General features: G+C 44.2%; 1 protein-coding gene across 2 annotated transcripts; it reads right to left on the reverse strand.

The window, feature by feature from the left end:
• Nucleotides 1-2,891: 2,891 nt before the first annotated feature.
• On the reverse strand, nucleotides 2,892-27,847 carry LOC135913952 (ankyrin repeat, SAM and basic leucine zipper domain-containing protein 1-like). Of its 2 annotated transcripts, none has more exons than XM_065446655.2 (12): nucleotides 27,593-27,847; nucleotides 25,763-25,913; nucleotides 25,047-25,169; nucleotides 24,080-24,194; nucleotides 22,848-22,959; nucleotides 20,012-20,152; nucleotides 18,185-18,294; nucleotides 15,241-15,376; nucleotides 14,083-14,168; nucleotides 12,169-12,420; nucleotides 9,595-9,820; nucleotides 2,892-3,205 (listed from the first exon to the last, which is right to left on the reverse strand). In XM_065446655.2, the coding sequence occupies exons 1-12, from the start codon at nucleotides 27,695-27,697 to the stop codon at nucleotides 3,023-3,025; spliced, it is 1,740 nt and encodes a 579-aa protein (XP_065302727.1). In that variant the 5' UTR covers nucleotides 27,698-27,847; the 3' UTR covers nucleotides 2,892-3,022. The 2 variants fall into 2 exon arrangements, with proteins under 2 accessions (XP_065302727.1, XP_065302728.1); XM_065446656.2 differs by lacking the exon at nucleotides 27,593-27,847 and adding an exon at nucleotides 27,416-27,551.
• Between the last annotated feature and the right edge of the window lie 65 nt (nucleotides 27,848-27,912).

The raw sequence follows: 27,912 nt of genomic DNA on the forward strand, positions 1-27,912 counted from the left end.
CCGAAATTCGCCTGCATGGTTTGACTTGTAAAGGTTTGTAGGTTCCAACTACAGTTTGCAGAACGCTCATGCTGTCGTAACGCGCCGCGGACGTCGCTGCCAGGCTGAAAACCTGCAATGGCTTAGCAAGCATCCCGACAGCGGTGCCGACGTGAGCGCCACTTCCACCTGCAGCGGTGATCTTGCGCATGAATTTCGCGTCGGGGGCGCGACGGGAATATCTGGTGGTACCGTGCAGCGCGCTCATGCTGCAGTTACTCCGTTACTCTATGCTTCACAATTCCTCTTCCTAGTAGTGCTGTCCGTGACGGAAGTAGCAAGATTCTACTCGCGCGAAGCTGGCTAGAGGCTGGAACCTTTGTTTCTAAACCCTGTGTCAGCCTTATAACTACTGTGACGACAGCGACAGCACTCTTCCGCATCGGTAAGCTCTTCACACACGCACGAGATTAACGGGAAGAAGCCATATGCACCCAATTCGCTCTTGCTAGTTCAAAACTTAAATATTTCAGCACAAAAGTATTTGATCTACGAACAGTGACTGAGGCTGTTACTTCGGGATCGACGCGAAATAAATTTCAAGCTGCCATGAACAGCGTACTCGATAAAGTGTAGTCAACGCAGTGGCGCACCGCGCGCATATCGCAGGGCGCGTGATTCGACCGGGGAGTTCCGCTCGCGAGCGCGCCGGCTTATCTGCAGCGCTATCAATATTTTTTTTCGATCACACACAGGTGATAGACGCTAGTAATTAGCAAAGGGCAGAGAACAACGGTGGCTTTTGTCCAGCCAATCTGTAATGTTCGGAGAAATTACTCAGCCTCTGACGCGAACGGTGTTGCGTAAAAAAAAGCCGTCCCACGCACATTGCTCAAGCGTACCGCTACATTGAGCACGCGAAAGCGGAACGGAAAATCATTCAGGTAGCTTTTTATTGCCGAGAAGGGAAACTTGCGTGGCCACTTAGTGCCTCGCCATGGTTCACAGGCGTTGCTTGCGGTGTGATCAACCGGTAAGTACCACCGTTCTACTCTAGCCGTGGTACCGAGAAGGTAGGGTTTGATTGGGTATATTATGCCCGCACTTAGGCCGTGCTTTAATGCAATGTGCTCCCCCTTTTTTTTTTCTTGTACATGCGAGCTCGGAAAAATTCCGTTCCGAGACTTCCCACAATACAAATGCAGTATGTAGACACGGGAATCGGAAAGAGGTGCGCCGAGGAAATGCCCTCGTTTCATAGTTTCTCATCCGATGAATGACCTAGTATGAATATGCCTGGCTTATAATGGTGAGAGATGCACTTATTGGGCGCGAAGGGGCAACGGGCTGTTTTATTGCAGTTGTGTTAAAACCAGGAGCCATCGTGAATATCGCCCGAAAACGGACAGTTACAGGTGCGTTAGTCTAGCCTACTTTTTAAAATTTCTTCATTTCTCCGTAGAAAGAAAATTTCATGTAAGAAGTCGGAAATGATGGCGAACTTCTCGCGATAGATGTTTGCAAGCAATTTAATCTGGCAGTTACACATGATATAATTGATTGTAGAAGCACTTATTTAAGCAATGAGGTGGCAGTAGCTTCCTTTTATGGAAGGAAAAATATTGCGTGGCATCTGCACTTTTGCCCTCATCATGGTCCTCATCATAAGATCTGTGTGGTGTTAGCCTCCATAATTAAGCAATTAAAGGATATCATGTCGACTTGGGGATTTGGTATGTGTACTTCATTATAAGATTAATAATAATTAAGTTACTGTTCCTAAAGTGAGTTCTTGTGGTTTTTGAGGTCAGAACAGAACACTTCATGTGAGGAAGGAGTATAATGCAAGAATGCCAAGTCACTGCAAAGTTCTAATTGGGTGCAAAATCAGTGCCAGTGATCACACCTGCATGGCTACAATGCATATTGTACATTCAAAATAAAGTAACACAGACTGACACAATGGCCACACCTCTTAATGTTGGGTTATTACAATGACGAAACAGCTGGAGGTTTCATGCCAAGTTAGTGCACTTAGCTTACAAAATGAAGCTACTGGACACTGATGGCAAGAGGGGATTACTGCTTAGCTTGAACTCTAAATCACATTAAGAAGGCCAAGATGGACAGCATCAGCAAGCATAAAACACAGCCAATGGACAGCATCAGCAAGCATAAAACACAGCCAATGTACAGCACAGCTAATCTGAGTTCATTGTTCATGTTAATGTCAGGTGGCACTTTTCACCTCTAAAACTAAGTACAAATGTAACAAATATTCAGACACAAATGTAGTTTTTTTTTTCTTTCAAAGTTTCTGTTCTGTTCAAAGTATAAAAAAATGTTAATTTTCTTAAAGTGATCACTTACCCCGAAATATGCTGATGGCAAGTGTCACAGCTTTTGCAAAGATTTTTGACACTTTGTTAGTGATGATGCTGGTACTAAATACACCAGCTACTCTGCTGCTTGCTTTGTTTGTCATTCATTGTCGCTTTGCTGCTTGAACAAAATTGGCATGTGTGAATCTTGCGCAGGTTCTCTCGGTGCCATACTGCAGCCAGTGCTGGCCTGGGAACCGGCAGACCTTCCCCCAAGAGATGCCCTGGGATCCCAACGGAAGCCACCACGATGTGGTGCCTGATGCTATCCCCATACCTCACAGCAGGCGCCACGAAGTTATCGCAGCATTACGCGATTCTGGTACGTCCGGTGATCGCCAGCAGGACAGCTCTGAAAGAAACCTGCACAAACCTGCGCCTGCGACCAGGGATGCTGGTACCATGACAGAACCACAACAGAGGCGTTCAAGCTACAACAAACCCGCATCTCCACACTTGGATTCTCACCACTCAGAACAGCAAGGGAGAAAGGCGATGCTTGGGAACAACACGGAGAAGCCTGCACGCAAATAAGAAATGCAACTGTTTTTACTTTGAGAATTGCGTTGTGGTCCAGCACAAGAAACAAGTGGTGGAAAAGGAAGTCCCACATTGGGAAATGAACAGCTCCTCCATGTGACTAGGAAGGAATGATAGTGTTTTCACACAGTGCGATGTAAGAACCACCCTGGCAGAAGTGGCCAATGTCCAAGCCGACCAACGAATTTGCAAGTCCACAGTGTCGTGAACAAAAGGCACAAAGGCAGCCACACCAAGTATTTGCTGCGCTTCACCTCAGCAGGCAGTGGTGGCCACTGTGGCTGGTACTCGACGCATCCTTCCACCTGCATTTTAGAAAAACGACGACAATGTGACGTCTGCTTCACCATCCTGCACCGACACAGCAGCAGCAAAGACAAGGAAGGAAGTGGACGACTGCAAGAATGCTACCTCAAATTCTAGTAGATGACATAGTCAAAACTGGGATGAATTGATATGGCTAAACCAATGTTTGTGTGTGATGTGGAGAACATCTGGATGATCACATGCTAACTGAAGAAGACTCCCAACATTTGCAAAGCATTACATGATACACCAACTCTTTCGACGTAAAAATGTGTTGACAAAGCATGCATCAATTTAGTGAATGCATGCTTCCAAGGACAGCGAATGTGCAATGCCGGATGCCTTATGCGCATGTTGAACGAAGGCTGAATGATTTATTTGTTTTAACACCTCACGAGACGTTCTAGTAACTTTGCCAGTGCCTTATGGGTGTGAGGCCTTTATTTCTGTCTTTACTTCGCATTCATAGTACTGTATCTGAATGAATTTGCAGCTGACAAATAGCATATGCATAATGGAAGGGCTACAAGCCTGTATGAAATTAACAGAGCAGTACTAGTTAATATCATTAATTAGTTAGGTAGGAAATATAAAATACTTCCAAGGCAGGTGGTCACAAGAAATAAAATTTTTTTGTTGATGCCTTACTGATTGTTTGCTCAGTAATCCTTGTGTTGCAGGAAAATTAATGAGCTTCACACGAAATGTAGACAAGAAAGACAAGTCTTTTCACTTATCAGAACTGAAAGACAATCCAGTAGTTTGATTAGCATTAATGAACATGAATGGGCACACAAACTGCTGAAAGTGCAGCGGTGAATGAGCGAAAATTGTTTAAGAAGAAAGTGGTATGACCAAGGGTACTGCTGTAGAAATACAGGGTAAGTCAATCATGGCACATCTGCCAAATTCAATGTACAGCAAAACCTCGTTAATTCGGATTTGAAGGGACCAAAAAGAAAATAACTGAATTAATCGAATGTCGAATTATCGAGAATCAAGAAAGCAAACGAATTCTCACTACGTCAACACGTTATCTAATGCATTAATCAGCAAGTCCTGTTTATATTTTACACAATAGTACGTGATCTCGACACTGATTAGCGCTCGCAGCGGCGAAGGCCTCGCGACCTCCTTCACAGGGAGGCCGCGGCAGGCGTCTTCACCTGACTTTTTTTACTACTGCGCGCACATATCGATTATTTTTGCGCCAGGTCGCCGGCCATCGCGATGCAGACGGTGCTATTCATCCAGGACAGCCCTGCACTAGTAAAAACGAAACTACTGTTCGCCGCAACCGCCGAGTGCGAAACCGCGGCCGCTGTCGATGTGATCATGGACGGCGACCTTGCGGTTGTGAAGGCGCGCTGCCGACGCACGCACTGAGTGAAAACGAAACTACAGTCTGCCGCAACTGCGATGAAACCGGAGTCGCTGTCGACGCGATCATGCATGGCGACTACGCAGTCACGAAGGCACGCGGCCAACGCGTGTTAACGAGTCAATGCGAGTCAACTACTGTTTGCCGCAACCGCTGCGGACAAAACCGCAGCCGCTATCGGCGCGATCATGGATGGCGACTGCGCAGTCATGAAGGCACGCGGCCAACGCGTTGCTATGCGCAGCGGTAAACGCAAGAATAAAAAGGCTTCAAAGGCACAAATAGGCACGCAGCGTTCTGGCGTTGCTGTCAGTCATGGAGGAAGGAAACTAAGGAGAGGCCCTGACGTCACTCTTTGTGAAGCAAAAGTGAAGCCGGAAGTTGGCGTTGCTCATGGCGATGCTCCGCCTTTTGTGCCACCCTCCTCTCTTGTTTACATCTTTCGCGAAACCACGCCGCGCTGCGCGTGGTTTCGCGCGGGGAGCGCGCGCGCTCGCGCAACATCCGGCAGAGCACGGTGCAGGTAACACAGCGCAACAAGAGACGGTGACTAACGCAAACCCGCCCACACAGCGCCTTTGCCACGGCACGAAACCTATTAGAGCAACACGTGTGAGCGCTCAAAATCAGAACAACGCCGCCATTGTGGCCCAAAAGGCGTGGCCATACAGCAAAAAAAAATAAAAAGCAGCAAAAAAAATGAGAACCTACTACGTCATTTCCGCCACACTTTTCTCCTAGCGCGCGGAGGGGGTAGGGCCTCTCCTTAGTTTCCTTCCTCCGTGCTATAGTGAACTAGAATGTATTCTAGTTCACTATACTCCGTGCTGTCAGTCATGTACGATTTCCACTGATGACTATGGCGATGCGAACTCCGCCACTTCGTGCTCGTGGACGCCAATACCGTACTCGCTCTTGTGCGTCGCGCATTTGCGGCGCTCGCCGAGCTCCGAGAGTTGTCCGAATTAACCGACGCGCGGCCAAATACGCCCGAATTAACGAGCGTTTCATTGCATTATATAATACACACGCCTGCCGGGACCAACGGCCGAGTCCGAATTATTCGATTTTGCGAATAAGTGAGGGTCTAGTTAACGAGGTTTTGCGGTACCATACTTGCACAATTCTACCGCACCCCGCCCTCCCCCCCGCCCCCCCAATTGTAGCGCGCATTTATATTACCGCCACAATATTTAAAAATTAACTTGGTGCCGATTCTACTGCGCACATCAAGCAACAAAACCTGAATCGACATGTATCGATCGTGTTGAAACAATATTATGGAACGTACTAAAACACACTACACTGGAGGAAATAGCCGAGGCACAAGAAAGAGCCCAGTTCATTAGACTCTCCATCGCGTGATCAGGAAGACATATCCACAAACGGATTGGTATACCAATTACAGCACTATATAATAACCACAGAGAAATTCCAAAGATCTGGGGAAGAATATCACAATCATGCCTGTTCCAAGGAATGTTCACCCCATTCATAATGAGGGCAGAAGGCAAACCAGAGCCAAATCCCTTCTAGAGAAAGCTAAAAATCAGGCTGAAGAAAGCTCGTTCGTTGATGCGGCTTTCATGTCGAATAGACGAGCCTTCACAGTGGTTCTTCTGAACGGCAAAGGCGAAGTCGTCAACTCGGCTTCCTCGTACACCATGCAACCAGAAATTGCAGAATAGGTAGCCATCGCATTGGCACTTTTAGACTTAAAAAGACCCAGGATCCACAGCGATTCTAGGGTAGCCATCTGAGCATTTGCCAAAGGACTCATCTCTAGACAGGCCCTGGCAATTCTCGACAGAAAGGTCGTCAAACCCCACAAGATCATCTGGTTTCCTGCTAATATGGGAGAAATCACCGTTCTCGTGCGAGCCTCAACAAATCTGCCTACAAGGCTGCATGAGGACTTGCCAACTGTGCAGCCACAAGGAAAGAAGATGCTGAGGTTCCAGATTGCAGGGACCACCTCCTCACGTACAACGAGCTAACCAAGCACTTCTACCTAGGGCACAGGGCTTCCCCCTGCCCACATTAAACTAAACAGATATCAGGCCATTACGCTAAGACTCCTGCAAACAAGAACCTATCTGAATCCGCTTCTAAACAGCAAGATCTATCCGGAGTTCTCTACACCCACAACATGCAATAAACGTAACGACACCATAGATTTTAGTCATATGCTCTGGCGTAGCTCCGTGTTACACAGCGACAAGGACAACACTGAAGAGCAGTGGGATGCAGCTCTACGCAGTATTACGTTCGAAGAACAGATATGGGCAGTCCGACGGGCCTGCGAAGTGGCCGAAGGGCTTGGCCTTTCGATCCCAATGTGGGAGCAGCCCGCTTCGGGTAGGAAACAAGCGCGATCTAATGGACCATAATAAAGTTTTTCCATCCATCCATCCATACGAAGGCACACAGGCATGCACACAGCTGAATCTTAGCAGCTAGGTCACTATCAGAGTCGGAGGATACCTTCTTTTCGCTGTCTACCAAACACGGAAAGTCATCTTCAGTTCCATCTAATGCATCAGAAATGCCAGACGTACAACAAACTTGAAGATAGTGACCCTAAACCAAATAAGAAAAAGAAAAAATGTATGTTTGATGGTAGTGTGGGTAGCTACCTTGCATTGAGCTTTTTTTTTTTTCAGTAAGAATCTATTTTGTGTTTAATTTTGAGTAGAATTACAATTGTAATGCGCAATTTTGAACGCACCTTCTATCTAAAAAAAGGAGCCTATTAGAATCGTGCAAATATGGTAGCAATTCCTTTTGCTCAATTAAACTCCTTATAATCCATCTTTCATGACTGACCAATCCTAACGATAATGAAGGCAGAGCGCTACTCCAACCACTGACAAGGTGTGAAAAAGAAAACAATTGAAATAGAATCGTCACAATATCCCAGCCCTGAACTTCCAACTACATATCGCCTCAATGTGTTCCATCCACATGCACAGATGACAGTGGCTTAGAAACAGCCATGGTATCTGAACCAGCTTCAATCATACTTGCCTGTCAATGAAAGAGCACACACACTGGCTGCTGACTCCGGCTGCGGCTACTTTTAGCACATTACCAAAAATCATCGGGCCAAACTCCTTCAGGACATCTTAGTATATACAAAAGCTTCAATAACGCAGCTTAAGCAGGACCTAAACAATACTGTGGCAGTACTTTCGCCTCCTGCACAGTACTGTCCAATGGCTTCATTATTACACTAACTAGAAGTAACGAAGGGAGTAAAAACAGCTAAAGACAGCTAAAAACAACATAAAGGACAGGACAAAAGCAGAGACCACATACAAAGCGCTGTTTTCACCCCCTCCATCATGAACCAACCAGCCCAGTTCAGCACACCCCGACTAGAAACAAAACACTAAAGAACTATGTTTTCTATCAGGTGTTCCATTTATCATTGGTCAAATAAATGAATGTTTGAGCATGAAAATTTGACATCAAGCAACAAAAGGGCACAAAAGATTATCATACAAATAATACAGGAGAGAAGGACAGCTTAAGTGTATGTGTGCCTGCCAGTGTTGTGGTTAAACCAACCAGAATGACGGACAGTTCACTGATTTGCCTTTTAATATTTAAATGCATTATTCTGGACTCACATGTCCTCGTGGATTCTTATGCTAACATTCTTATGTGACACGCTTGTCACTGCAAATTTGTTACATGGCTATGATTAGTCATGGTGGTATTCTACTGCTTTCAGAACATTACGGAGATAGTTGTTCAGAATATCATGACTAATCAACTCACACCGGGTTTTATTCTTCGGATATAATTTAGACAGCAACAAATATATAGTGCTCAAATGCGTCACAATTAATATATTAGCAAGAAATTACTGCTTCATTAACTAATCATGCAAACAGTGAATAGTCAATTGCTGAAACAATGAAAGGCAAGCACATAGAACAACTGAGCCAGATTGCAAATAAAAATGTCGTTATGTGTTTCCTTCATGACGCCATATGAAGCCATTGAAAATTCACATAAAGTATGAAACAATACAAGAGGGATAACCTAATTTGTTATAATTATTCACTATGTGTTTTCATCTTAATCCGTTATGTTAATGCATAAGGAATAGCTTTACAATTACACATGTAATCTCACTGAACACTTTTCTGTGGAGCATGTGTGATCAGCCACAGCGGCCTCTTGAAAGCAATTTGTATGTTCCCTTTCATATCTTTTGAGAGGTACTACAAATGCTTACCAAAGTGGTTGAGTTTCCATAGAGTTTTCATAGAGTTTCCTACAAAATTTACAAGATGGAAATCTAGCCCTAGTGTCGATTGGAGCTGCAAGCACGGTGGTTCAACCAGCATGGGAATGAAGGTACATGTATACTACAAGGGGCGTTCATAAAGTTTGTGCTATCAGTACCATAAATTTGGAGCACACCTATATGATAGGCATAAAAATGAGTGCAAGTTTTAGCCTAGTTTTGGCGGAATTTAAGATTTGTATCCTATGAACCAAAGACTATGAACACCACTAGGGCATCAAAACAAAATGGACGACGTCCATCAGGAGAGTTGATTTCAGAACAGGCCGCAATCCGCTTTCTGCATTTGAAGAGACAAAAGTCCAAAGAGATCCATGCCAAGCTGGTGGCGGTGTACCAGTGATCGTCACCATAAACTGGGCTGTAAGGTGATGGTCACCATACACTGGGGTGTATGGTAAGCCAAGCACCTGAAGATAAGACAAATCCATGTCCTCCTGCACATCGTTTCAATAGCAGTAAAACAATAACAGTCCCAGATTTTCCTCTTCAGTGGAAAAGTGTAGAGGAAAATCTGGCATGTCTGGCAAGTTCCCTGGTCAAAATGTTGGGCCCAGTGACATTCTTTGTTTGACTACTGTTTATAAAGATTTCCCTCTAATTGAGTAGGCAACCCTATGAATTATACAACAGCAGTGCCCCATTTCCCTCTAGTGACACAAGTAGAAAGCTTCATGGCAAGCACCAACCTTAGCTGCCAGCTGGTCTAGTTTGCGCATCTGCATGGCCAATGAGCGCAGTGCCTGGTGGGCTTCCGCGAGCTCCTTACGCAAGTGGCGGGTGCTACAGAGGTCACGACCCAGCTGCAAATCTTGGGGTCTCTTAGTCAGGTGATTCCCCAGGTGGCTTACTGACACCTCTAGGTGACCCAGGTGCTGACGCAGGGTCGACACAACAGACACCGCCTCGGGGCACCTGTGTAGAGAAGCACAGCAGTGGCGCTACGTCAGTATTGCGAATTGAAGTAACTCCAAAGATACTGCGTTACAAATTGATTGTGATATTGTAAGCAACACGGTATTACATATTGCAGGTTTGATTACACAAGGTTCTACTAGGCTGGGCTAGCTGGTTCACAATGAACAAAGTGAACAGCACAGACGACGAGGCAAGTGACATGAACAGGACAAACACACTGTCCATATGCGACAGATACGAACAGGACAACGAATCACTTGTCCTGTCACCTGTGCTGTTCACCATGCTGATTGTGCAGCAATTCAACACTGCTCTTAGAATTGCTAAAAGCTGTGGCACAATTCTGAAATTTTCATATTATGAACAAAGACAAAAACACATTATGCCACCAGCTAACCTTGACCCTTATTTTTTGTACAACATACAGACCTTGTCCTCCCACCTATGTCCCTTATTCCAGCTCTTTTCAGGTGCCGATTCCCCTCCCCCATCCCTCTGGCGTATATATTGTCTTTCTACATGCATCTCTCTTTAATGAGCTGCCCTACCAACTTCTTTTTTTCATTACAAGTCCTACCTCCCTGCCTGCAGCCCTCTCCCCTCCCTTCTTTTCATACTAAAGAATTAAGGGGCGAAAAAAAAAGTCGCAAAAATGCTGCCCATATGCTTCCTTATGTCAGCAAAATTTTTGCAGTGCATGCAACCGTGGTCCTCAGTGCTTCTTTTTTTTACTTTTGTATGTCTGCAATGCCACCAACAACACACATTCACTGAAGAATGACATCCAATTAAGGATATTCCTGCTCCCACTCTCCGTTCTTTGTTAAACTACATGTCGCCAGCTTTGAAACTTCAAACGGTTGGCACTTCATCGATATGAGGCCACTCCGACTAACTATTTCCAGCCATTCCTTCACTTTCCCCAGCCCATCTCTCATTGGCTCCTCTCGCACTGAGCAATTGACTGACCCATCTTTTTTATTTATACATGGGTGCCTGTTAGACCTAGCGGCTTTTTTTACCAGTCTTCCCAGTTTGTCGATACCCTGTCTTTTTTATTTGATACTGCTCCCCCTCCCCCATTCCATTTCACCTGTTTTTGCCCCTCTTTATCCAACTCAGCTCTCACCACAGCAATGACTAGAAATGCAAAATAACAGCATTCATTTTCTTTTCAGTTTCTTTCTTTGCAGGTAGTCACTATCGCCAGTGACACCAGATCACGTCAGTCTTCTAACCTTTCAAAACTAACATGCCAAGCATGGGACGTATTCTGAAACGTTCGCCGCGGCGAACTTTTCGCACTGGCCACGCCTCCGCCGTAGCGGCGCGCGCTGAATGGCTGCTTTGACAAAACCGGAAATTCAGGTGGCGCAAGTGAATTTGCGGTTTTGTCAAAGCAGCCATTCAGCGCGCGCCGCAACGGCGGAGGCGTGGCCAGTGCGAAAAGTTCGCCGCGGCGAACGTTTCAGAATACATCCCCATGACGAGGCCACCTTTGACAAAAACATGGCCCACCGACTGAAATGTTGGCCAGCCTGTCTGAGGCACTTTAACCCTGTTTATCCAAACTTTATCCCGCAGTATGTTCACTCCATGTAATGGGGGGACCATCAAGGGGCCTTCAAGCCAAAAACATTGAAAAAAGCTGCAATGAAAGCACTGGTGGTGGGAGGAATGGAGTGGGAGTGCTCGCTTCCACTGAATTGTATCTACTCAGCTTTAATACGGGGTACGGACCAGAAGCACATGGTTAGCAACTAGCAAGCGTAGACACAGCTAGTGCGTGAACTTTTGCATGAGCAAAAGAAAGAAAGGCTGCTGAAGGCTTTCATTTCTCAGTTTATATGTGGCACATTTTGCACAATAAAGGGCGTCTATGCGCCATGGATTATGTGTATACATAGTACTATGGGAGGATAAAAGGGAGTCAGAAAGCACGGCATTATATCCAGAATGCTGGCTCCCTAAAGAGAGCCATATACAATAACTCTAATTTCAGTAATATATTTTTTGCAGTATATGCGAAGTGCGTGGTTATTTTGCAATCTAGTGAAACGCAAAGAGCACGAAGCTGTATGACGTACTCTGATGTCATGAACACTGCTCGTGACACATTACAGTTGGTTGTACATATTCATTCCCTTTGGTCTCGTTATTATTGAAAAAAATAACACATACACACACTCCACTGTTCACATTTGAATGACTAAGATTGTACACACTATATCACATGAACTGGGATAAGTGCCCACAGCGGCTATCACAGTGAAAAACCTGCATGTGGCAGAATGTGGCAGAACAAAGCAGGGAAGGGCAGCACAAACTTTTGCAGCAGCACTCACGTGATGGTGGATGCTTTGCGAAAGTCTGGTACGCTACTCTTGTGCCATGGCAACTGGTGAGCCCGACGTATTGCAGCTGCTAAACGCGCCCGCGAGCCAACCTGGGTGATGCCAGCTCTCTCGAGGCCCTCCTCATCCAACTTCAGCAGGGTGTCCAGAGTGCTCACACCATGCTCTCGCAGAGTGTCTCCAAGTTCTACTGTGTCTACAGCTGACAAGAATGACTCTAACGCATAGTCCACATTGACACCCCTGGAAGAAGTGAAACACAGCATATGTAAAGGCCAACATTCTGTACAAAAGAAAAGCACACATTTAAGCCATGGTGACTTTGGGCCGCAAAGCAACATAGTACAACAATTTCAAAATATAATCCAAATACAGTAGCCTTCCACCGATTAGATATTTTGGGCAATTCGATACAGACCAAAGGTCATAGGTGGTACCCATACATCTTTATGTGCCAAAACATTTATCTCAATCTTGAAACTGGTCTTTTCAGATAATTCAAACTTAACTGGTCAGCATGCACATGTCAAACCTCAATGGCCACAGTGTATTGGGAGCAGTAGAGGACAGAGAATGTGTCGATGACATTCTCATCTTCTGCTGAAGCTGCGCGTCTTGAGCCCGCCCCAGGATTTTCAAGTGGAAATAACAGCTCACAATGAATGATTGCCAATCGACTCAATCCTAACACATGCCTTCTTTCCAAGGAGATTTGTCCGAATATCGCCTGCACGTCGCAATTGGATATGAACACAAAACTGCATTCGCTGTGATCGCAGCAGCTTGCCATCAAAGCCAGCACCACTGCCACATTCATCACAAAATAGCAACAGAAGTTTTCTCGTAGAATGGTGATGATGATGGGCCACTTCCAGCTAATTCTAAAAGCCCATTTAAAAGACAAGTTATTTTTCACAACAAGCTAGTGGCAGTGAGTAGCACTGTTAGTGTTTTCAGCATTCCAGCGAATTGGATGAGTCATAAGAGGAATTGGTGAACTTTTTTGTCTAGGCAAGGACCATCATACCATTTGTGATTGTTGCAGAGCCATTTGACAAATTCGGAATATAAAACACACTGGACCACATTGAGGACGACAAGTTGTGGCCTATGTACAGCAACCAAAAGTTTTCGGAGAGAAAGAGGGCAGTGAAATTTAATCGTAAATTTACATTCTGTGAAGATAAACTTCACTGGCTCCACCTTTCCTCAATGCCAGAATCAGTGGCATGCTACATTTTTCTCGGTAAATAACGAGCTACGTGTTAGATTTAGGTGCACCTTGTTTCTTACTCTGAACCCATAATAAACGGGTGCACTTCAGATTCAATTAAATGCTGCCAAGTGAAGCAGCAATTTATCTGAACGTAGTCTGCACCTTCTTTAATTTGACCTGCTAGATAATTCGTTGAATTCCACCAGCCCCATCAAATACAAATTAACAGAAGTTAACTGTAGAACTAAATCCTCCAAGCGCCAATTCAACAATTGGCACATATAGTTGCCAAATTTTGGAGCATGGGTCCATTTAAGAGTGTCTCGAGATCTTTGCGACTCTCTGAATATTCTTATTTTCATTGGCATTGCTGATTTAGATGCAAAATGTTGTTGTGTACAATGGTACAAGCAGCAACTAAATGAGAAAGTAGGTAAGCCAATTCAGGAAATTAAGGTGAAATCACTTCTTTGGCGCATTGTCCCATAACTGTGCAAGCTGTGCGCAAATAAATGACATGATTACATTTCATTCTGCTTGCAACATAAACATGCTGTACACACCTCATAAAAGTACACTCCAATAAGGAAACATGCATACTTAGATTACTTAACCATTTTGGTAAAGGTACACGAGTTTACAAGACAGGGATATGGTGACAAACATTTGGCTTGCGGTGCAACACTCACGATGATGAGGAAACTATTTGGAAGCGTCTGGTGGATTCTACGCCTGCAATAATCTTTGCACGTTCTTCCTCTGATTCAATACCCATCTGCAAGCGAACAAAAACACACCCACCACACTTGTCAAGACAACACAAATTCTGACTTAACGATTTGCGAAACCACAGGCTGGGGCAAGTTAGTAAGTGGTTAAGAGAAGATACAGAAGGCCTAAATACTAATAGTATGAATAGAAAGAAGCATGCACACAGTCCACTCAAAACTAGCAAAGTTTATCACCACAACATATGCTATAAATAGATAGATACAATGAAAAACAAAATGAAAACACAAAAAGTGGCAATGTGCACGCATTCAAGAAGGACTGTGTGCAGCTGACCAGCAGCTGGAGCAAAAGGCTTCTCTGTTGACTAGGCAAGACCCGCACACCTGCTGAGCCAGCACACTACACCGCTGCATTTTTTTCTCCCTCTGTTCCTCATTCATTTGTTCGCTCTGCCTCTACTATCCTATGCATCACTTTTGTTGTTCTCAGGGGCTGTTGTGCAACTTGTAAAGGCATTGCCTGGCTACGCCGACAGCTAAGAGCTCTGTGACCATTTCGATCCTCTCTCTCTTTTTTTCTTTATGTCCCCCTCTCCTTCCCCAAGGCACTGAGCTGTGCTCCCTAAAGGGTTGCAGAAAATAATGCCCTCTACTCTTTGCAATCCCTCTCTCTTTCTTGGTTGGGGCACCTCATAGAGAAGCATGCTTGCTGCCTCACTCGTCTGCGGGATTTTCCAGCAACCACGTTATAACCGGTATTTTGCCTTGCACGACTGCACTATAAGCGGTATGCATATACATAACACTGTGTTCTATGGGAGGATAACCAGGAGTCGGAAAAGAGTGAATTATATCTAGTCCTGCACTATAACCGTTACGTTATAAGTGGTGCGAGCCGTAGTGTGATACATTGACAATTTGAAATATAAAATATGCCTATCTCAAGGCTATCTGGAAAGCAGTGAAGCAGGAAAACTTAGGGAAGCACAGATAACCTACGTGGTTTAAAAACAGAAGTCTTTTTTGTTATTAACCGCAGACATTTCTTTTTCTATTAACTGTTCACAACACAATGAATGCAGCTCACTAACACACAGGTGTGGGTGGCATTTGTACCTTGCAGAGAGCCTCTTCGTCGAGGTTCAGCATCTCTTGGAAAGTCACACCATGCTCCTGAAACAATGGTAGCCGTTCCTCTGCTCCAATGGCAGCCAGGACCAAGGCCACATCACCAAAGGCATCCTGATATTTACTTTAGCAAAACACAGAGTGCACACATACTATTTACTAACCAGACTGGCAACTAATATTCTGTCACAAAGTGCCAGATTTCCTGCCAGATCAGGAATCAGTACAATGCTACAAGACTCGATCTACAGTGCAGCCCATGGTTAAAGCAAACACATTAATGTGGAGCACACGCACTAATTTTTCTCTGAGAAATGTAAAATCACCTGGCTTTGCAAATGACTTGTGATCAGTGACTTGCAGCTAGAGTAAAAACAAAGTGACAGCCAAACATTAGTGTTCCCTTTAATACTGGTTTGCACTGTACATTGGGGCCCTAACCCACTCACAGAAAAAAAAAAAACATTAAAAAGAAATACTTGATATTTTTTTTATTACTGCTCCCTTAATTTTGCTCAGAGTTTGCAGCATGATTGCATCTTATATATTCTTTTCATCGTCTTGTTTGTGCCCTACATATGAGATGGCGCTTCCAACAAGCCCAGCCATTTCTCACCTTAAAACCCACCGCAATGCCTCAACAGCAGTTTGACTCCCAGTCACGGCAGCTGCGTTTCTATAGGGGTGGAATGCTAGAACATTCCTGCATTTCGATTTAACCCTTTCAGGGTCAAAGACTTAAGCATATGGTGCAGTGAACAAGTTCCAAATGGTCGATGCCATATATTTACACCTCCTGTATGTTTGAAAAATGCCATTTTTTAACTCTCTGTTGCCCAACAGGTGCTGCCACTTTGTCTGGATACAATAATTTTTTTTGTGTCGGTGTCAGTGGCGTAGCAACAAAAGAAGACGTGTCACTCACGAGTACTCATTAAGCATGCACGTTTTGCTAAAGCTTGCGTCCTGTTATGTGTTGTTTCTGTTGCAGCCATGGAGAAAAACGTTGAAACACCATCTAATTCAAAGCAAGGTATTGCTACAGCGAAAAAATATTGTGGCTCCTTTTTTTTTAATCAAGGGCAAACTTACAAAAAGTAGGCTGGCCAGATAACGCAAAAATCTAGTATACACTCACTTGCACTCATAAATTTTTTTCAGGTATCCACTAACGTCTATCTCTACTCAGTCAAGCCCACAGAGACTCACACTCATGAGTGCACTCATTAGTTATGCCGACAAAAAAGTGCTTTACATTGATTATATACAAATGTTCAAAGTTGTATATATCGTCATGAGCCACAATGTAAACAACTGACAAAACATATGTCTTTTCTAAGCCTGGAGCACAGCAAAAAGAGACTACTGCAATTGGGCACACTCATGGGTGATTAATCTAAAGGCATTTCACCAAAAAACTGCTATACTGAACCAAAAATGTCACATCCTGTAGCTTCAAAACCATTGGCAAATAAAAAAAGAACCTTATAACAAATGACAGTGATCATGATTTAATTCAGAGGTAGAATGTATGCACTACTGTGTCACAGGAAATAATTTTTGGCCCTGCCTTCTATACACGCATCACTTTGCATCATCTTGACAACTTTGGCCAAAGCTTCAGAGAACATGCAAATTTCGCAAATCCATCCTTCCGAGCATAGGTGTGAAGAGCTCGGAGGGACTGATATGCAAAACTTACATGTTGTCTTAAGCTTTATGAGCTCACAAGGACTTTTACATTTTACAAGCATTTACATGTTTGCTGACACTGGCCAAAGTTTCCTGTCATTCACTCAGTCACTGTTGCCAACACGTCCTGAAGCTGCGCCACAATGGCCCCATATGTTGCCACCGTAAAAAGAAGCAGCGGAGGTCGACTGGGGCAAGAACTGGAAGCGTTACAGCGTGATCAAACATGGCAGTACCCACAGGGTACTGCCATGAAAAGCGTCTGTAGCCTGGACAATTCGAACGCTTGGCACTGTTACTTTCCTGGCTTGTAAAGTAAAAATAATGCATAGATTCTTTTACCTGTGCCACTCTTTTTCAGCAGTACCCAAAAAAACCGCAAAGAATGGCCTCAGAGATTGGTTTTCATTGCTCTGATTAACCTGTCGTTGGGAGGTGCAATGAACTGGTACCACTTGAAGTGCAGATGAAGGCAATTAAATTTTTTTTTTCTTGACAAACCAGAAGAGTAATTATGCAGTTATTCTAAGTCCTGACTGGGGTCATAAAATGCGATCTTGCCATGAAGTTTGGTCAAAGCTAAGCAATGGGAAGTGCAAAATCTTCTTAAACGTTTTAAGATAAAAATGCAAGTTACCACAAAACTACCAAAGTAGGTCGGTAAGCATTCATTATGGCGGAAAGCAAAACTAAACAAGTGCAACAGGCTTACAGACAAAACAAGTTGCCAACAAACCACTTCCCTTAGTCATGCTATTAGTACTAAAGGCAGTAGTTCTAGATATGATGAGTTATTTGCCTACAGTATCTCCTTGTTTTTGTTTGTTTGTTTATTTGTTTGTTTACTTGCTTGAAATGCGCTGCACCAAGCGCAATGTGTTTCAATCGTTATTCCTGATATATGCTGATAAGCGAGTTAAAAGTCAGTGTGTGTATACGTTGTTTGTGTGCCTTCATGTCCTGTCTATTTGCACTGCAAAAACCCAGTTTTTAAGAACACTGGACTAACCAGCCAGCAAACAAACTCTTTTGGCTGTAACTATTCATTTGCAAAACAACAAGAAAAAGCTTCTGAGAGTTACCTATTGTCGCACCTCCAAATGAAGCAAACGGGAAACAGCGTGTAGCCTGTATGACTGCTTTTAAAGCTGATATCCTTCAATATTTGTATGATAGTCATCTTAATGAGCAGCTATAATGAATGCCCTCCCATTAGCAACATCTACAGACAGTTCATTACCTTGTAGACTGGCTTATAGTCCATGGTTCTGCCGAATTGAGGCTTGGTGCATCTTCATTGTTGCGTTTCTGCCGACACTCAGTCTCAAACTTGGACAAGATTTGTGAAAGCTACAACAACCACACAAACAAAAGGAATGAACTTCTCAGGAAAAGCACAATAACCAATATAGACACAAGGGCATGAAGCCAAGGCAAACAGCAGTGGAAGCAGTACCATCTGGTGCATGCATTGTGAAGCAAGCGGCCTTGTGACACCAGAAGGTGCAGCGGAGAATGGCTAAGCCTGTTCCACTCGACATGCCTTTGCGTGTTATCTTGATGCCTATACACAGTGCTTTAGCGTGAACTACGATCTCGTACAGTTGTTCATGCCCATTTTGTTGAACTGTGGAGTTTAACATGCTGACGTAGCATAGTGGTTTACAAGGGACACCATAGTGGAGGGCTCCAGATTATTCTGACCACCTGGGTTTCCTTGAATTACACCCAAGGCACAGCACACAAGCATTTTTGCATCATGCCCCATCGGAATGAGGCCCCCCACGGCCGCGACTCAACTTGTAACCTTGTGCTCAGCAGCACAGCACCATAGCCACTGAGCTATCACGGCAAGTTATTCATGGCTGTCAACTCGCATCTAAAGCTTTTTAAAGCTTTTTTTTTTTTTAAGGCTTTAAAGCTTTTTTAAAGCATCTAAGCTTTTTAAAGGGGGAACACTAATACCATTTCCTTTCTTTATCAATATTAATGTAACGTTACATGCTTGTTAAGTTTCTTAAACTTATTTCAAGACTAATTTATTTTTGGTACCACTCAATTAATTCCTAAGACATTTACCATTTCAATTTCATTATTTAAAGCTACGATGTAAAAAAAAAGTAGCATCATACATTTTTTTTGTTAGTGAGGTTACAGAGCCTAAAAATTAAGGAAAGAAATGTTAGAAGCATTTTGTAATCTCACAATTATAAGCTATATTACAGCCAACGGAATAAGAGCTTTGAAAATGTTGCGGCAGTGTGGCAAAATATGTAGCAGCATAATGTAGTACACTCAAGCCTGGTTATAACAAAACAAGCTATAATGACATAATAGATATAACAAAGTGAATGAAATTTCCAGTACTATATGCAATAATGCAGTGTTTTTGAAACTGCAGGTCATGACCCCCAAATAAGCCATCAGCCATTTTCTGCACAGTCGTGGAGGGTCCAACCATATGCACATTTTGTTGGCCAAAATATTAAGAATTTTCACCGACACTCACACCAAGGTGTGAGTGTCACATAAATAGGAATGCCATAGGTACATGACTCCTACACCTGAAATGCTGGCTGACTTCCCTTCAAATTTCATACAGATGTAGCAATTTACAGTGGGTTCAGTATGGTATAATACATTTGTGAGCAATATTAGCTTGATTCATTCACAAAAAAAGCTGAAGTTCATGCAGTCGTCGATAAAAGTTGAGTCTGCCCCAATGAAACCGTGCATCTGTTATCGTTATGACAGAACATAGTAGTGCTGTATCGTGCATAGTAGTGCTGCTGGAGAACACTGTAGTGCTGACAGATGGTGCTGCCATTGCATTGAAAACATATTTTTTTAGCAGTTCTGCCACAGATGGTGTACACTTTGGCCTTACTGCAAATGAAACAGGCAAGTAATGCTCACGAACAGGTGTAGTATTGAACTGAATCCACTGCAAAATGCTACCTCGGAGCAAAATTTGAGCAGCAATCAGCCAATGGTTTGCTGGAAGAGCCATGTATTCCTGGCGCTCCTATTAATGTGACACTGAGTATATATATGCCTGCTCACTGACCTTGTGGTATCCTTGGGAGAGGGCCAGATCCGAGGGCATCTGTCCTTCGAGTGTGGCAAGCGAGATCATATCAAAAGGCACCTTCATGAGAAGGAAACGGGCAGCCCTGCCTTGCCCCGCAAAGGCTGCCCAGCTTAAAGACTGCAAGTGAACAAGGTGCAATGTTAGCATAGATGAAAATGGTACAGGTGGTGCAGCATTGTGAAGAAAACAGGCACTCGCCTCGAACAGCAAATACATAATACCTTCTGAAGTGTTTTCTCTTTAAAAAGAACAGAAAGCAGTAAGCATGTACAAGCTATTTGTGTGGTTAATGGATAACAGTTCTTACACTACAGAGAATCAGACAATACGCATTGTAGAGTACATCTAAGCTTGTCATGTCTTCCCTGAGGAACATGAAGGTGATTTTCTTTGTCATTTTATTTCTCAGCTTAAGAGAACAATAAGAACACAAGCAAGCCGCCAGTGCCAACAACTGGCAGTGACAAGTTTAATCCGATATAGCACCTGGCTGACCAGCACAAGAGGCTGAATTGCAGGTTATGTTGAATATGCAATGTGCTAATGCACATGTGCGATGAACACAACATAAGCGCGTTACATAGATATCGCAGACATGTGTAAGTGGGGTTTCAATGGTGCTTACACCCTCATGCTGCATCGTCTGCTGCGCTGCTCCTTCGCACCTGCACTATTTCACCAAGTCGGCCCTGTCAGTAGGGAGGGTGCAGAGAGATTATGAACCAGCCCTGCACCGCTTTTGCACCTTTTGAAATGAACAGTGTGGTTCAGGAAGCACAACTGCTGCACCACTGAAACGAATGGCAGAGTGCAGTACCTCATGAACTGGTCCATCTCAATTAGAAAGCAGCAGCCGCAACTAAAATGAAACCCGTGACCTTATGGTCAGCAGCGGATTGTATTAGCCATTGCGCCATTGTGGCAGGTCAGTGTATTTTCGTAAAGAGCTGTTATGAGTTTAGTGTACTACAAATCCCACCCAGACATAGAACAAATGCCACACCATGATAGCAATCAACTTCCATGTATGGTGTGTGTGTACATTCAGTTTGTGTAGCAAAAACTTCCGTGAGCAGCAATTTTCTTTCATATACAGTTTTCTCTTACCTATCATCATGCAAAGTTATGTTGAATTCCAATGGCGGAGTCGGAGCAAGTTTTTCTGCTCGTTTCGGAGCAAGTTTGTTCCAATGGCAGAGTGAGGGCGGGAGTAAGGTGTTCCAGTGAGAGGGTCGGAGGGGATTCAGAGTGGGAGTCACTCCGTGGAGCAGAAAAAGCTGCTCCGCCAAAATCGGCGGAGTGGAACGGAACTCTGCCTGACGTATTTCCTTTACCACGTTTTTCTGCTGGGAGGCGCCACCGGTCACGACTCGCGAGGAAGCAAAAGCTGCTGCACGCTTGGCGAGATATCCATGCCGCACTTTTAAATAAACAACAGGTGAACGGCGCTGAAGAGACAAGTGACCGGTGCGGCGGTGCTGGGAGCAAACGGCGGAAGGAAATGACAACACGCAAGGTATCCTGGGTAACTCGGTGATAGAACTTCCGCTTCCGCCTTGCTTCGGCGGCGCAGGTTGTGTTCCACTCGCGGATCTGGAGTGGTTGTTCTTCGCCAGAGTCGAGTGCTCGCTCGCGGAGTTCGTCGGCTGCTCCGACTCCGCCATTGGAATTCAACATTAGTAGCATTTAATTTATAGGGTGGAGATTCCAGTCTGTAGAATAGAGATTCAAGGCGAAATGAGGTCACTAACCTCATTTCAGCTTATCATTGACCTCATTTCAGTCCCACAAAGATCTAACATATACTCGTGATAATGATGATTTCCAATAGCATAAACCTATCTCCAAGGCCCCTTTACGTTAAAGGCAAATATTAAGTTAAGATAAAGTGGCAGATTAGTGCTTGAGAATCTCTAAGGCGTCAATATTATCGCTAACAGAGCCTTAATAATTGAGAAATTGAGGTAAATGCAGGACATGATTAGCGACTCCCTTGGGACATTCAAGTACTACTTGCCCAATGACAAAGGCACTCCTTATTTAGATTCTACTGCTAGTGCTGAAACGCTCGTTGCAAAAAGACATTGTTGTATTGTATAATAAGACGAAATAAAATGCTACTTATCCAATTCTATTTTATTTCTAGAAAAAAGAACTAATTGAAATTACCCTTGCGAACAATGCAGGTGGTCAAAAGGCTTCGTTTTCGCTCAACTCTGCGCCACCCACGTTTTCGCGATACATACAGCAGTTTCGTTATCGTGTAGCACTGTGCTGGTTTTGCTGACTTGCACAAACTGCAAGTAGCAGAGAATTCACCTTCGACGTTATGTCGTGGGATGCCCGAACACTCTACGCCACTTGACGAAAAAGCAGCTGCACCGACGAATCCACCACTCTGTCTTGGCTCGGTGCCGCCGTCTGTCGGGTGCCATTTTACTCACTGACGGCAGCAAAGGCCGGTGATGGTGTATGCAAGGTCACCACTCTCCTGGTTGGGTGGCGGGAGATTTGTTTTTGGAAAAAGTTATTCAGACCCTTCAGATGCAATTTTCTTGTAAATTAGGTCCTTTCCTTTTCTCGTAAATTAAGTCTTTTAGTTTGCACGAAACAAACGTTGCGGGGTTTCTGGAATGGTATTTATACAGTCCACATCGACTTAATATTTGCCTTTAGTGTCTCTAATATTAAAGTGGGCCTAAAATACAAGTATGAACATTGCACAGCACCTACAAGGTGGAAGAATAAGTAGTCTTCTGTAAAGCAATGACACTTGTAATAAGATATCTCAACAATTCCAATTTGCACTTACTGTCCACCCCTGGCTATCCAAGCGTTTTGCATCGACACCTTGATCCAACAGCAGCTCTATAAGTTGGCAGTAGCCTTCTCGTGCAGCCAACATGAGAGGTGTTACGCCATCCCTGTCACAAAAGCCAGGGACAAATAGGGGTCACACTTCTTCAAATCAAGAATCAATGCAGCCTGATTTCTGTGCACGGACAGGCATCTCATGCCAAATATTGTCAAGTGAAAGTGATCTACGTGTAGTGATAGACAGGGAACAATGAATGGCAAGTAAAGAAAAAATTTACTGGGCCATTTGGGATCGCAAAAGGTAAAGCCCAACACGGCAAGTTGTAGCAGCAATACTGGCAGCATAATCAATGGTCATCAGATGGAATAGCAACTGTATGGACACTCCAGGCAAATTTTCACTGTAAATGTCACCATGAGGTTCCATATAAAATCCAAGTGCGATAAGATCATGCCTAGAGCCATATACTGTGGGTGGAAGGGAAAGCATGCGAAGGTTGAGCCGAGAAATATTGTGACTTGATGAGCGCCATGCATCCATTGTTGAACATCATGTGATCAAGTACATGCAAAGGGAGGAGGGGGGAGTGGAGCACGTGGTAAAGTACACGCACCATTTGACAGTTTTTCTTTACAGGCCTTTGGACTTTCATATGCAGCAAAAAACTGAATTGTCAAGGGGATTCACTCTTGATTCATTAAACTGTTCACCTCTCATGAAACGTTCATGCTATACGAAGTTGTGAGACTGAACGGACCATTCTTTCAGTTCATTGTTTTTATTATGAGCTTTTGCCCGTGAGCAGCGCTACTTCTGCTTCTCTCTGATATATCTTGTCAAAAGCCACCCATTGTACGCACTTATCGTGTCAGTTGGTGCTTTCAGTTTGGGCCACATGAGCAAAACGGATGCGCACTGTTCATTCACCTGCACTCATGCATCCCTGGGCTATGGAAACCATGCTCAGTGGACTGTTGGTTTAGCCTCTGGTCTATATTAAAGATTCTTAAATTTAGTGTGTACCAAATTTCTATAAAGCCTGCACACAAATTTCATTCATACAATGTTTTTACCGGTATCATCAATTTATTTTGTTTTCTTTCTCTTTCTTTTTTCGTTCAGTTTTGCGTTCACCCTCAGGCTTCCCCAGTGTCATTTTCTTTCTCAGAGAGATGGCAATTTTAAGCAAGACCACAAAGCTAAAAGGAGAACCGTTGAGTGTCTACCTGTCAGCCAAATCGGGCTCCGCCCCATGCTTCAACAAAACCTCGGCACACGTGACCAAGGCTGCCTCTGTGCCTTTCTGAGAACCACAGACTGCCATCAGTGGTGTGGCAAAACCTGCAGCGTCAGAGAGAACCAATAGTGTAAACAAAAACTTGCTCGTGTAAGCATTTTTTACTCCTGTCATAAATACAAGGACCGTAGCCTTGTCAAAACAAGATTACCATCTGTTGCGTGCTGTTTATATATATATATATATATATATATATATATATATATACCAAATTTCTATATGCAGCAAAAAACTGAATTGTCAAGGGGATTCACTCTCGATTCATTAAACTGTTCACCTCTCATGAAACGTTCATGCTATACGAAGTTGTGAGACTGAACGGACCATTCTTTCAGTTCATTGTTTTTATTACGAGCTTTTGCCCGTGAGCAGCGCTACTTCTGCTTCTCTCTGATATGTCTTGTCAGCAGCCACCCATTGTACGCACTTATCGTGTCAGTTGGTGCTTTCAGTTTGGGCCACATGAAACGGATGCGCACTGTTCATTCACCTGCACTCATGCATCCCTGGGATGTGTGCAATGTGTGCATATATATATATATATATATATATATATATATATATATATATATATATATATATATATATATATATATATATATATATATATATATATATATATATATATATATATATATTTTCCCCCACCTACTTCACTCAACGACATGTTGCATGGTATCCTTCAATTTTGCTGCAAGAATAAAAGTTGTTTAACAGTAGGGAACACCTAGTGCAGCACTTCCTATTGTGTTTTTCCACTGCACATAACCCTCTTTATGCACTCTGATCATTGCAGGGTTCATGTTCAAAGGTCCTTCATGTTTTGCGCACAAGAACCATTGTTAACTTTGCCTGTATGAGACATAGGCAAAGGGAGCTGGTATGAACAGGCTCACCTTTAGCAGCATTCACATCTGCTCCATGATCAATCAGCAGCTGTACCATCTCGGCACAGCCACTGTAACTGGCCTGCACCAGCGCAGACCAGTTACACCGGTACTCCCTGTTGACATCCAATCCTGTTGCAAAAAAAAAGGGACAAAAAGCAGCAACATTGGCCATTTGCAATTTTCTATGCAGATTGTAGTCTGTTTTACGCAATACCACTTATAGACAAAGGAGTTGCAAGAAAGTAAGAGATTTGAATTGATCAGCAGTACAATAACAAAGGAAGCTTCGGCATGGAGCCAATGTTTCGGCAAGTGGACTGATGAAAGGGACATCAAATGCCACTATGAAATGGTGCCACCAACTTGATCACCACAAACACAAGTCAGTATTGCATGGATCTATTTGTATAACTGTTATTTGTATGACTGTTGCGAGCATGACTGGGAATGTCTATCTCTGTCGAACCATAGATTTTTTATCCAAATAAGATTGTTAGGAGTTCGAATTACTACGACTTGACCGCACTTCTCAGATAGCTGGCTCATCTCCTTGAAGTGATACATTCAGCACTACATCGAGCAAGATGCGTGCAATGTGTGCATACCTTAGTTCGTACAGCGCTGACGTCTCGTTTACTGCTGCACAGTTTTGACATCACAAAAAAAGACACTGAACTGTTAATGGGCACTAATGCCAGTAGGTAAAGAAAGTAACCCCTAACCTTGTGCAATTAGGTTACGAGCAAGCTCAACATTGCCTCTTGTCACTGCCACTCGAAAGTCTTCTTGTAATTCCGGTGACGTCCGTGGCACGACTGAGATTTCTTCGTCTTTTTCCAACTTCTTGACATCATGCAGAGCTGGAGCAGGAGCCTGGAACAATGCAAAATATTTTGAATAAGTACGGAACAAACACAGTTGTTTTATGCAATGCCGACAAACTTAGCGACAGCGAATATGTGTTTCTTAACTACTTTTGAGCACATGTTTGGCTAACACTGCTTTACATGATTAGTTCCTTCTGAAAGCGCAAGGAAAGCACAGCCAATGATGACTGCCAGTGCTGCGAGAAACCTCGGCTGCCTCCACACAAGTCTCCACTTTCATGACGATCGGAGAGCTAGGCACCACGCAAGAATGCGTATCCTTGATTCAGCACAAATTTATTAATTCTGAGTACTACGATCCTGGCTAGCTATACTCATGTAGTGCGCCACCTTTCACATAGGTTACCTGATGAACTGACAGTAGTGCAACCCAATGTAACACACAGCAGGGGCTACTGTTTGGGTTGAATGACAAGTTTTAAAGTGAAGCTTTCTTTGCTTCTTCCTTCGACTTTCCCACTGCTGCTGATGTCAGACACACCGCACCGAGGGGGGGGGGGGGGGGTCAGAGCGTGTGTATACATGACAGGAGCGAGTCAGAGAGGAAAGGCGACGCTAGAAACTCGTTTTCACCCCACCGTGTCGAATGTGCACAATGCCCTCTGGAGCTCCCTGGCCGTCACCACATTACCCTCCTGAGAACTGCAATTATCCGTTATTCCCCTCAGAAGCATTGCAGAAACTGCAGCGCTTCCCTTTCTAGCAACGTGCGAGTCCAGAATGGACGCAGATAGAACTGCAGAGAGGAGGCAGGAGAAGAGGCAGTTTCCATACAAGGGAGGAGGTGACGTGAGAAGGCAAGGAAGCCCTACTACTATACGACAGCGGTTGCGGGAAAACTGGATAAGCTTACGTCCAAGGTACGGCACAGTACGTTGCCACTATTTCTGAAAAATAAACACCATGCAAATATGTCAAGCGGGCAAACCACACAGGCCGTGCAGAAGCAGAGCCGCATTAATTAAATCGCCGCAGTAGCTTTGCGGCTATGGCATTGCTAGAGGCCGTGGATTTGATCCCAACCGCGGCAGCCACATTTCGACGGGGGCGAAATAGCAAACGCACGTGCGCTTAGATATTGGGACACGTTAAAGAACATCACGGCGCCAAAATGAATCCGGAGTCCGCCAATACGGTGTGCCTTATAATCCGATTGTGATTTTGGCACGCACAGCCCCATAATTCAATTTAAGTTTAATACTTGTGCGACAATTCCATGAGCCATGTGAGGCAGTGACTATGCTCAGCCCTCAGAGGTTACGAAATATGGCGCACAAGAACGCGTCAAGCCAATTGGTCAAGCAAACAACTGTCCCTGACTGCTCTGTGTACTACGCAGACAAACAGCAGCGGTGCCCGCAAGGTTATGTTTAACATCAACTCACCACTCTCGTGTTAAACTAAACAATGAATAAATTAAGTTTTAGCCGTCAACATCACCGCTAATTATCGTCAATCAAAGCATCCAGCACGGAAAGCTTCGCTTACATCGATTCCCACAGTGGGTGGAATCTGCATAATTTTCCTTACGTCGCGGATTTCTCGCAGAACACATTTGCTACCTCATATGCAGCGAACAGACACTGCTACGATGAAGGGAAGTGGTACTGCGGCGACGCTAGCTACTAATGGCTTAGCTGTATAACTACTGAAGCACTTCCCCACCTCCAGTAGTTTTGGCATGTCGTCGGGGCAGTAGTCATCTCCAAATACAATCTCGTCATCGTCCGACTCCGACCACTCAAGATAATCCGCTGGAATTCCCGCCATGGTCTTCAACTTGAAGGCGTAGGTCTCACAGGCATCAAAAACTTCGAGCGCACTCAGATTTTCAGAAACGCGAATGAACGCGCCCGTAAACAAACTCAACCTCGTGCGACCTGCGCGCCAAGGCTGGCTTTTGGCTGTGCTTCGTTTGACTGATAACGGTCTGTGGATACGGCTGTGCCGTTTAGCGAAGCCACAGAAGCGAGAGCGCGAAGTTT

The sequence above is a fragment of the Dermacentor albipictus genome, chromosome 5 (assembly GCF_038994185.2).
Source record: "Dermacentor albipictus isolate Rhodes 1998 colony chromosome 5, USDA_Dalb.pri_finalv2, whole genome shotgun sequence".
Classification (NCBI taxonomy): domain Eukaryota; kingdom Metazoa; phylum Arthropoda; class Arachnida; order Ixodida; family Ixodidae; genus Dermacentor; species Dermacentor albipictus.

Bases quoted from the DNA above. Each gene is read 5' to 3' on its own strand.
- LOC135913952 (XM_065446655.2), bottom strand. From the start codon at position 27,697: ATGGCGGGAATTCCAGCGGATTATCTTGAGTGGTCGGAGTCGGACGAT. The intron at 25,170-25,762 runs GTTAGGGGTTAC...TTTTTGCAACAG, and splicing joins TCGTAACCTAATTGCACAAG to GATTGGATGTCAACAGGGAG. The intron at 24,195-25,046 runs GTGAGCCTGTTC...CTGACGCTGCAG, and splicing joins AGATGTGAATGCTGCTAAAG to GTTTTGCCACACCACTGATG.